General features: G+C 37.8%; 1 protein-coding gene across 1 annotated transcript in view; it reads right to left on the bottom strand.

Moving 5' to 3' along the window:
• Nucleotides 1-12,058, bottom strand: part of SYCP2L (synaptonemal complex protein 2 like) — a 96,400-nt gene that overhangs the window by 26,576 nt on the left and 57,766 nt on the right. Inside the window, exons 23-25 of the mRNA XM_074397114.1 lie at nt 8,288-8,417; nt 4,726-4,799; nt 4,502-4,571 (exon numbers count right to left, since the gene is read on the bottom strand). Of these exons, the coding sequence (XP_074253215.1) occupies nt 4,502-4,571; nt 4,726-4,799; nt 8,288-8,417 (274 nt within the window). The remainder of the gene's footprint in view (nt 1-4,501; nt 4,572-4,725; nt 4,800-8,287; nt 8,418-12,058) is intronic.

Genomic DNA, 12,058 nt, shown 5'->3' with positions numbered 1-12,058 from the left:
AAATTACCTTTGAAAAGTGACTGGTAGACTGACAGCTAAATTTTCATGAGGAAGACCAGGAAAAAAAAAAAAAAAGCAATGGAATACTTTCTTTGATGTATTATAGAAAAAAAATCTGCCAATATGGTATTCTTCACCCAGTAAAATTTAATTCAAAAAAGAGGGTTGAATGGGCATTTTCATAAGGCAAAAATCCAACCTCAAGTTTTAAAATTAAGAACACCAACACATTATGTGGTTGGGATAGGCCGATGGAATTCAGGGATCCTAAGGTCTATATAATCTGGAGGAAAAGTAACATTATAGATTAAATTTAGGCTTAGAAACTTACATGTTATAATTTCTAAGTTAATCAGTAAATGAAAAAAGAAATAGAGAATATAACCACAAATGAGTAGAGGTGAAAATACAATAAAAAATACTTAGGCAAAATGAAAAGAATGACAGAAAGAAAACAGAATGGTTGGAGCACACAGAAAGTACAAAACAAATTGGTAGATGTAATCCAAATATGAGGGTAAGTACGTAAAATGTAAATGGACAAAACACTCCAGTTAAAAGACATACTATGAAATGAGGGGCAAGGAAATCCAACTATACGCTGTTTACAAGTAATATAAATAACATTAGGAGACACATACACATATGTCAGTCATAAAAAGATTTTTAGAAATTATACCATGCAAATTCCAAACAAAAGAAATAAACAGTCTTCAAGACAAAAACATGACTAGATAGGGGTCATCACTTCATAATAATAAAAGTTTTAATATGTCATAAGATAAATATACAATAAGGTAGCTATTTTACTTTCATCTAAAGATTTACTCTTTTTTTTCCTTTTTGTTTTAGATGGAGTCTCACTCTGCCGCCCAGGCTGGAGTGCAGTGGTGCAATCTCAGCTTGCCGCAACCTCCGTCTCCTGGGCTCAAGTGATTTTCCTGCCTCAGCTTCCCAAGTAGCTGGGATTATAGGTGTGTGCCACCACACCTGGCTAATTTTTGTATTTTTAGTAGAGATGGGTTTTCACCACGTTTGGCCAGGCTGGTCTTGAACTCCTGACCTCAGATGATCTGCTCACCTCAGCCTCCCAAAGTGCTGGGATTACAGGCATGAGCCACCACACCCAGCCTGAAGACTTATTCTTTAGAAAAAGATTTACAGGAAGCAAAAATTGAACTGAACCAGAAGAAAAAAACTGGCAAATCCGCAATCATAATGAAAGGTTTTAATATGCTTCTCTCAGCACCTGACAGAATAAGCAGACTGATTAAAAAATAGGGCCTGGTGCAGTGGCTCATGCCTATAATATCAGCACTTTGGGAGGCCGAGGCAGGTGGATCACAAGGTCAAGAGATCGAAACCATCCTGGTCAACAAGGTGAAACCCCGTCTCTACTAAAAATACAAAAATTAGCTGGGCATGGTGGCGCGCGTCTGTAGTCCTAGCTACTCAGGAGGCTGAGGTAGGAGAATTGCTTGAACTCAGGAGGCGGAGGTTGCGGTGAGCCGAGATCGCACCATTGCACTCCAGCCTGGGTAACAAGAGCGAAACTCCATCTCAAAAAAAAAAAAAAAAAAAAAAAAAAAAAAAAAAAAAAAAAAAAAAGCAAGACTGTAAGATTTGAAGAACATAGTTAAGAAAAGTGACATAATAAATATGCATATATAGAGACACTGCACCCAATGATTGTTAAATATGCTTTTAACCACAAATTAATCTTTTTAAAAATTGGCATATACTAAGCCAATTAAGTACATCTCAACATTTCAAAAGGTATAATCATATAGACTATGTTCTCTAGACACAATGCAATCAAACTAGAAAATAATAACAAAAAGATAGCTAAAAGATCCTATACTACTGAGAATTAACAAACATGTTTCTAACCAACATTTGGATCAATGAAGAAATCAAAATAAAAAATATTTTAGGGCAGACAGGGTGGCTTACATCTGTAATCCCAGCACTCTGGGAGGCCAAGGCACGCAGATCATCTGAGGTCAGGAGTTCAAGACCAGCCTGGCCAACGTGGCAAAACCCCGTTTCTACTAAAAATACAAAATTAGTTGAGCATGGTGGCACATGCCTGCAATCTCAGCTACTCAGGAGGCTGAGGCAGAATTGCTTGAAACTGGGACACAGAGGTTGCAGTGAGCCGAGATCATGCTACTGCACTCTAGCCTGGGTGACAGAGCAAGACTCTGTCTCAAAAATACAACAATAAAAAATAATAAATAATATTTTAAACTAAATAATGACAAATACTATATATTATAATGTGTGGGATTCACCTAAAACAGTACTTAGAGAGAAATGAATAGCATTAAGTATAGTAATATAGGAAATAATATATGATAATGTCTTTTTGGAAGAGAAGAATTTCATATGACTAAAGAGAAAAGTGACGAATTAGAATTTGCTAAAATTAAAAGCTTCGGTTTATCAAAAAAGCAATCATAAACACATTATACAGAGAGAGAAGTATAGACCGCACAGTGGAAGAAGGTATTTACAAGCCACATAATCAAGGACGAGTGTCCAGAATGTATTACCAAGAATTCCTAGGAATCAATATAAGAAGATAATACTGTAGAGAACTAGGCAAGACATGTTAGGCACTACACAAAAGAAGAAATTCAAACGGCTAAAAGACACGTAAAATTATGCTAAACTTCAATCAGGGATATTTGAATTAAAATTTCAGTGTCCACACACACATACAATCAGAAATTAAAAATACCAAGTGTTGGTGAGGATGTGAAGCAACAGGACTCTCATACACAGCTGGTGGGAAAGTACAAGACACAACTGCTTTGAGAAAGTTTCGCATACGCAATTGTTAAAGGTACACACATTCTATAACCCAGCAATTCTACTCCTAAAAATGTAAGTAGACAAGACTTTTAACATGTCTATCAGGAGAAAAGTGCATGATTCTTCACAGTGGCATTATTTCTTACACCCCAAACTGCAAAAATCCAAATATTCCACAGCACTGGATTGGATTTCTAAATGTGGTATTTTCATGTAACTGAATGCTAAATAGTAATGAAGAGAAATATACTTCATTTACACACATTAGCATGAATGGATCTCACAAATGATTGAGCAAAAGAAGCCATACAGAATATGTACAGTATAATGTCAGTACAGTATAATGTCATTTGTTTACATTTAAAATCAGATAAAACTGTTTATTTAGGAATACATATGGAGAAAGCAAAATTACAGAGAGAAGTAACTGAAGGATTTTTACAAAAGTCCTAAGTCATTACCTTTATCGAAGCTGAAAGAAATTAATAAGTTAATAATTTGGTATGGAAGGATTCTAAGCAAACGGCAATTTTCTAGATCTCAGTTTGAGCTGTGGTTACACAGATGTTCACTTTATAGTCATTCTTTAAACTGTACACATCTGATTATCTCTTCTGAAATATGATATTTTTTACAATGCACAAGTGAACACAAAAGCAGAGATTCAGACACAAAATTAAGGGGAGGGCTGGCTGGGCACGGTGTCTCATGCCTGTAATCCCAGCACTTTGGGAGGTTGAGGAGGACAGATCACCTGAGGTCCGGAGCTCAAGACCAGCCTGGCCAACATTGAGAAACCCCATTTCTACTAAAAATACAAAGAAAAGTAGCTTGGTGTTGTGGCGATCGCCTGTAATCCCAGCTACGCGGGAGGCTGAGGCAAGAGAATAGCTTGAACCTGGGAGTTGGAGGTTGCAGTGAGCCGAGATCACGTCACTGCACTCCAGCCTGGGTGACAGAGTGGGACTCCATTGCAAAAAGGGAGAAGGTAGGATGGGCTTCAGGTAAAGCATACCAGGGTTTTGAAAGTAACGGTAATGTTCTGATTCTAAAACTGGATGATGGTTCACAGATATTTGTTGCACTGACATTTTCCATATCCTACACATATTTATAACTAGTCAAATCCTTTTGATATATGATTTTAAAAGTAAAGAAAAAACATGCAGTCAAGAAACATCATAAAGAGAAGTATATTAACTCATTACATTATATTATATACAACATTGTGAACCAGCCTGGAAATCTTTATACCACTGTTAACATGAGTAAATGAACTCAGAAACTTTAATAACTTGACTACACAATGTTATAGAACATTTCTTATAAACTGCAAATGACCTACATACTTGAGAATGAAATATGCTCTGGATGAGATCCTTAGGAAGGTACTCCCACTGTGCCCTCCTCTGAGGCTGGAGAGAAGGTGTGGCTGGCTGGTGGGATTCAGGTCCCAGGCTATACCTTCGTCCTGGTTCCCTATATGGAGCTCTGAGTTTTTCCTCCTAACCTTTACAAACGTTTAAAACTAGTAAGTAGCTCACACTTCTCCCCCGATGCCTGGCAATAGTCACTGTGCAAAGCGACTTGATCTGCAATCTGAGTAACAACCCAGCCTGCCAAAATCAGATTAATTTCATTTTATTCTAAAAAAAAAAAAAGAAAAAAAGTACTATTCTCTCACCTGTGTCTTCCAAGTTTTGCAGCTTATGCTTGAAGCCAGTACTTTCCGTTAGCGATTCTTGGTTCACAATCTTAAAAACATAACAGACCACAAATATGTGTCTTTTATGGCTAAAGCAAGAAACAAGTGATGTTCTATTACCCCATCAAAAGGGAATAGCCAAAGTGTTATGCAAATATTAATTGCGGAATATCAGATGAATAACCAACACAATTAAACAGTACCATAGATAAGTTTTCTTCATCTTCTGAGTGCTCCAAGGAAGAGAGCTTGCTCAGTGGGTGAGGACCTTGAAGCTCTGGGCATTAGAGAGAAGTTTCAAGTGAATACACACCAAGTAACAAAGCAGCAAGAATTCACTATCATTCTAGGTATTAAAGCTCACCATCAAAAAAGGCGACACAGTTTTTTTTTTTTTTTGGTCAGATAGAGTCTTGCTCTGCTGCCTAGGCTGGAGTGCAATGGCACAATCTCCGCTCACTGCAACTCCCATCTCCTGGGTTCAAGCGATTCTCCTGCCTCAGCCTCCTGAGTAGCTGGGACTACAGGCACGTGCCACCACACCTGGCTAATTTTTGTATTTTTAGTAGAGATACGGTTTCACCGTGTTAGGATGGTCTCAAACTCCTGACCTCATGATCTACCCACCTTGGCCTCCCAAAGTGCTGGGATTACAGGTGTGAGCCACCATGCCCGGCCAGGGGACACAGTTGTAAGTAAAACAAAAATCAATTGACTGTATCTTTCGGGACGTGAATGCTTATTAGGTTTGTACATCTGTAGGTAAGATTAACAGCCAGTTACTTCAACCAGATTGACACCTTAAAGAGCTGCTCATCTGGCCTCAAATAACGCGGGCAGGGATTCTTCCACCTCAACCTTGTGATTCTTCTCTTCCCTCCCTTGAACTCCCTCTCTTATTGCCTCTTACTTTTTTTTTTTTTTTTTGGATGATTTGATATACATATACATGGTATAATGATTATCACATTCAAATCAATGAACACATCCATCACTACTTGTGCTGTATGTTAGATAGATCCTCAGAACTTGTTCGTGTTATGCCTGAAAGTTTATAACCTTTGAGGACCATCCCCTTTCCCCCTCACCTCCTAGCACCTGGCAAACACTGTTCTACTCTCTGTTTCTATGAGTTTGGCTCTTTTACATTCTATATATATGTGAGATTACATAGTATTTGTCCGTTAGTGACTAACTTATTTCACTTAACATAATGTCCTCCAGGTTTATCCATGTTGTTGCTTATGGCCTGATTTCCTCCTTTTTTTTTAAGGCTGAATAGTATTCTATTGTTTATATATACCACATTTTCTTTATTTATTTATCCACTGACTAATACTTAGGCTGACTCCATAGCCTGGCTATTGTGAATAATAGGAGTGCAGATATCTCTTCAAGATTCTGATTTTATCTCCTTTAGAGATATACATGGAAGTGGGACTGATGGATTCACACAAGTCTAATTTTTCTGAGGAAACTACTGTTTTCCACAACGGTTGCATCAATTTCCATTCCCACCAGCAGTGTACAAGTGTTCCCTTCTCTCCATACCCTTGCCAACACTTGTTAGCTCTTGTCTTTTTGATAATAGCTACCTGGACAGGTGTGAGATATCACATTATGGCTGTGATTTGCATTTCTCTAATGATTAGTGATGCCGAGTACTTATACCCATTAGCCATTTGTGTATCTTTTTTGGGAAAATGTCTATTCAGCTCCTTTAGCCATTTTAAATTAGGTTGTGTTCCCTTGTTATTGAGTCGTAGAAGTTATTTTGACTATTAACCCGTAACCTATTATTAGATATATGATTTGTGAATATTTTCTTCCATCTTTAGGTTGTCTTTCCATTTTATTGCTTTCTTTGCTGTGCACAAGATTTTTAGTTTAACATAGCCCTATAAGTTTATTGTGCTTTTAGAGTTGTACACACAAAAAAAATCATTGCTAAGGCCAATGTCAAAGAGCTGTTTCCCTATTTTTGTCTAGTAGTTGTACAGTTTTAGATCTTAAAGTCTTAATCCATTTTGAATTAATTTTTGCATATGGTGTAAGGCAAAGGTCCAATTTCACCATTTAGTATGTGGATATCCAGTTTTCCCAACACCATTCATTGAAGAGCCTTTCCTTTCCACATTGTATATTCTTGGTGCCCTTGTGAAAGATTAAGTGGCCATATATATGTGTAGGTTTATGTCTGGGCTCTATGATGTTATCTTGGCGTATGTGCCTGTCTCTGTGGCAGGCAGTACTATACTATTTTGATTGCTATAGTTTTTAAATATACTTTGAAATAAGAAAGTGTGATACCTCCAGATTTATTCCTCGTTATCAAGATGTTTTTTGGCTTTTTAGAGTCTTTTGTGGTTCCAAATAAATTTTAGGATTGTTTTTTCTATTTCTGTGAAAAATGCCATTAGAAATTTGATAGCGATTGAATGTGTATATTGCTTTGGATAATGAGGACATTTTAACAATATTAATTCTTCTAATCTATATACATAGGATATTTTTCCATTTGTGTCCTCTTTAATTCCCTCAGTGTCTTATAGTTTTCAGATTATGGGTCTTTCACCTCCTTGGTTATTTTTATGTGTTTTTTTATAAGCTATTACAAATGAGATTTTCTTCCTTTTTTCTTAGTTTATTGTTAGTGTCTAGACATGCAACTGATTTGTTTTTGTTTTGTTCCTTGTATTCTTTTTTTTTTTTTTTTCTGAGATGGAGTCTCCCTCTGTCACCCAGGCTGGAGTGCAGTGGTGCGATCTCAGCTCACTGCAACCTCCGCCTCCTGGGTTCAAGTGATTCTCCTCCCTCGGCCTTCTCAGTAGCTAGGATTACAGGCACCTGCAACCATGCTTGGCTAATTTTTGTATTTTTAGTAGAGATGGGGTTTCACCATCTTGGCCAGGCTGGTCTTGAACTCCTGACCTCGTGATCCACCCACCTCGGCCTCCCAAAGTGCTGGGCTTACAGGTGTGAGCTACCGCGCCTGGCCTCCTTTTATTCTTTAATGCTACATTTTCCTCTCTACTTCGTTCTTTTCCCTACTTATTTTCTTGCAGCAGCAGCTACACTAACAGATTGTTATTGAAGTGCTTACTAAATATTGTTGTATACCTGGCAATGTGCTGAACTGCAGAATTATAATAAATAATATTGTTATTAATAACAATTAAAAAAACCATTCTTAACAAACTTAAAAAATGCAGATAGTTAAAATAAAATACAGTGAGGGTTAAGAAAAAGCCTATAGGAAAAGGGTTGGCAAATTCTGGCCCCTAAACCAAATCCAGTCTGCTACCTGATTCTATAAATGAAGTTTTATGGAAAGACAGCCACACTCATTGGCTTACACCTTATCCATGGCCAACGTTGTGCAACAACTGCAGAGTTGAACAGTTGCAACAGAAACCATATGGATGAAGGCTGGGCCTGGTGGCTCACAGCACTTTGGGAGGCCAAGGTGGGTGGATCACTTGAGATCAGGAGTTTGAGACCAACCCCTGCTACAGGTCATCATTTGAGATGTCTCGCTTATTTAAGAAGAGAAGAGATCAGCAGTTCTTGGGCACAAGCTGATCTCAAATGGCAAAGCAAAATTAAAACATCATACCCTCTATAATGAGAGACATTAAAGTAAAGAACAATCTTATTTTCATTTTCTTTAATATATATTAAGATTAAAAAATGTTTTATTTATATCAAACTACCTTTCCCAAAATATAAATCTTTTTCTATGTAAGTCAACAGAAAATCATGTACCTGTTTTCTCGGCAGAATCTTCAGGAGTCAAAAAGGCAAAACTATCTTGAAATTTTTTTTCAGAAGTCTTTGGAGGTGTAGCGTTCTTTTGCTTGGGTATGTCTTTCTGTAATGGTGATAGAAGCTTAGCCTAAAATATAGTATCTTTTTAAAATGTTAGCATTCATAACAGTCCAAGCAAGTTATCCAAATATTCTAAGACATTTTCAATATTACTTTAAGAAGCTTAAGCATTAGATTTACTTCATTTGAAAATAAATATTGGCCAGGAATGGTGACTCACACCTGTAATCCTAGCACTTTGGGAGGCTGAGGTGGGCGGATCAATTGAGGTCAGGAGTTTGAGACTAGCCTGGCCAACATGTGAAACCCTGTCTCTACTAAAAATACAAAGTTCAGCTGGGCGTCATAGTGCACGTTGTAATCCCAGCTACTCTGGAAGCTGACATAGGATAATCACTTGAACCCCAAAGGCAGAGGCTGCAGTGAGCTGAGATCACACCACTGCACTCCAGCCTGGGCAACAGAGCGAGACTCTCTCTCTCAAAAAAAAAAAAAAAAAAGAAAGAAAGAAAGAAATGTTAATTCTATTCAGAATTTCTGTAAGTTTTTAGTTGAAGGGTGGATATTAGCTTAATGCCATGTTACTGAATCTGAACTAGATCATGTATTCTTTCAGGAGCTACAGAAATGAAAATCTCATGAATTCTTGGAAATCATAAATTCTGTTAGGTAAACAGAAAGAGGCTGGCACCTGATCCTAGACTCTGGTTTTTATAGTTGGAAAGGATCTTATAGATTCTTACATTTACAATTTCCAGTTATCTTCTCCTTCTTTTTAAAGAAAGAGTCACTCTGTCGCCCAGGCTGCAGTGCAGTAGTAGCAGTCTCAGCTCACTGCAACCTCCACCTACTGAGTTCAAGCAATTCTCTTACCTCAGTCTTTCGAGTACCTGGAATTATAGGAATGTGTCACCAGGTCCAGCTAATTTTTTTGTATTTTTAGTAGAGACGGTGTTTCGCCATGTTGGCCAGGCTGGCCTCAAATTCCCGACCTTAGGTGATCTCCCCGCCTTGGCCTCCCAAAGTGCTGGGATTACAGGCGTGAACACCTTGGCCAATTTCCAGTTATCTTCTAATTGCTCTGCGTTGAAGTACTGCTCCCTTCAAATGCACAATAGATTTAAACCTTGGCTCTTTGAATTATTTTTAATGCACATATTGAGACAGAAATAGTTTCCTTAGGAACTACAACATTACTATATTTATTAATTTAAAAGTACCTAAAAGACATTTTCAAATAATAGTACTTTTACAATACGTTAATAAAAAACAAAGGGAGAGAACAAAGCTTGCTTATTTCAGAGATTTAGTTAAGGGAGAGAGAGCGTGCACGAGAAAGAGGGAATGTGCCTGTCTAACAGCCCCAGGCTCAGAGCAGAGTTACTACTCATTTAAACCTTCATGCTCTACTTACCTCTGTTGTATTACAGCCTGAGACCTGATCTGCCTTATGACCCTAGTGAAAATCCTAAATGATCAATGATTCAATTATATTTCCTTCACTCAGTTTACTAAGCTAAGAAAATATCTAACAATTAGAATTCATGTCAGGGGATACTAGATTTAAATTTTAATTAGCAGAAAAATTAAATTAAATCCTTCATTCTTGAGGTGCTCTGGTAAATTGAGATTTTATTGCAGTAAATAAAATTGGCTGCATTTTTACTGAATAGGAAATTTCTCCTTGTGCTTTCATTCAAAGCTTGGTATAAATGCTATTTAGCTTCTTTTTAAAATTTTTCCAAGATACATCTAATAAACAATAGCCACACAAAAAAGTAAATGGTAATATCATAAGATCCCTGAATTTGAAGAGCATGAAGTCGTATTTCAGTAGATTACTCTAAGTGTGGTCTCAAAGTGTGATCTAGACTAGTGCATGAGCAGTATCTGCGAACTTACAGAAATGCAAATTCTCAAGTCCCATCTATTGAATTCAAAACTCTAGGGCCAGGACCCAGCAATCTGTGTTTTAGCAATGGCCACTAGTGTTTGAGAACTGCTGCTCTACATCAGGGGTTGGCAAACTATCGTCCATTGTTGTTCTTGTAAATAAAGTTTTATTAGAGCATGCCACATCAATGTGTTTCCATTCTGTCTCTGGCTGCTTTCTGGCTACAAAGATAGAGGCAAGTAGTGACCACAGAAGAGTTTGCATGGCCCACAAAGTCTAAAGTACTTACTATCTGGCCCTTTACAGAAAAAGTTTGCTGACCTCTGCTATAAATTTTTCTCTTATACAGAGATAAGCATATTTTGAATACCAGTATTTTAGAAAAGTCAGCAACGTGCTCACTGAAAATCAGCATAGATTTCTTGCCAAATACACAGCTTAAATTTATAGATTTTTGAAGCTGTGGCCCAGCACGGTGGCTCAGGCCTATAATCCCAGAACTTTGGGAGGCCAAGGCAGGTGGATCACTTGAGGTCAGGAGCTCAAGACCAGCCAGGCCAACATGGCAAAAACCCTGTCTCTACTAAAAATACAAATATTAGTGAGGCATGGTGGCGGGCACCTGTAATCCCAGCTACTCAGGAGGCTGAGGCAGGAGAATCACTTGAACCTGGAAGGTGGTGGTTGCAGTGAGCCAAGACCGCAACACTGCACTTCAGCCTGGGTGACAGAGCAAGAATCTGTCTAAAAAAGAAATTTGAAGCTGTGGTATTTCTTTGGTGTTTATTTCAAATAAAAGCTCTAGTTACTAGAAACTGCTCTTTTGGTCCATTTCTAATAACTCATTATTTCAAGTTGAACTATTCAGTGAATTGTTAAGTACTGAGTCTGGCTCATAGGTTTAATATACCCCTGTTTTTACAGAGCATGAGAGCCCTTCAGATTGCCAGAGGGCAGCACATCCCAGACTGATGGAAGAAAGAAGATAAAGGTGTGGTTAAAACCCAAACCATACTATTTCTGCATGAGGAGGCAGGGTGCCGTTGATACTCTCAGAATCACGGCAGCTGCTTCTTATAAAACCCTTCTGAACTTGTTGATATACTCTGTAGTCTATATATAGCTCATATGGCACAAAACAAAAACCAAACTGCTGAGAGACATAATTCAGCGAATAAAAGGCAAAAACTGGCTTTGAATTGATGCAGATACTGTTGTCTCTATTCTTAACTACTTTGATATAAAACAAGGATAAGTGAAGGAAATGAAGAAATTTTGAGGGTTTATTCAATATTTATACAAGCCTGAAGGTATCCCAAGCAATTGCAAAATAAATGGTGGCTTAGGCCTGTAATCCTAGCACGTTGGGAGGCCAAGGTGGGTGGACAGCCTGAGTTCAGGAGCTCAAGACCAGCCTGGGCTACATGGTGAAACCCTGTCTCTACTAAACATACAAAACATGAGCCAGGCATGGCAGCGTGTGCCTGTAATCCCAGCTACTTGGGAGGCTGAGACAAAAGAATTGCTTGAACCTGGGAGGTGGAGGATGCAGTGAGCTGAGATCTCACCATCGCACTCCAGCCTGGGTAACAAAGCAGGACTCCATCTCAAAAAAAAAAAATAAAATAAATGTCTAAATAATTAAATCATTAAAAGCTTTAGAAAAGCTAAGGGAAGAACTAAACTAACAAGTTTACATCAAAACATAAATTTGAAAGCGTATACATTTGCAGGAAATTGGAATACCCTGGATTTTTAGCATTATTCATAATAAACATCCTTCTGTTGCATTTGGGAACATTAAAAAAAAAAAG

The sequence above is a fragment of the Saimiri boliviensis genome, chromosome 4 (genome assembly GCF_048565385.1).
Source record: "Saimiri boliviensis isolate mSaiBol1 chromosome 4, mSaiBol1.pri, whole genome shotgun sequence".
In the NCBI taxonomy this organism is placed as follows: Eukaryota; Metazoa; Chordata; class Mammalia; order Primates; family Cebidae; genus Saimiri; species Saimiri boliviensis.
The sequence above is the reverse complement of the archived record's forward strand: the minus strand, read 5'-3'. Positions and strand labels throughout refer to the sequence as shown.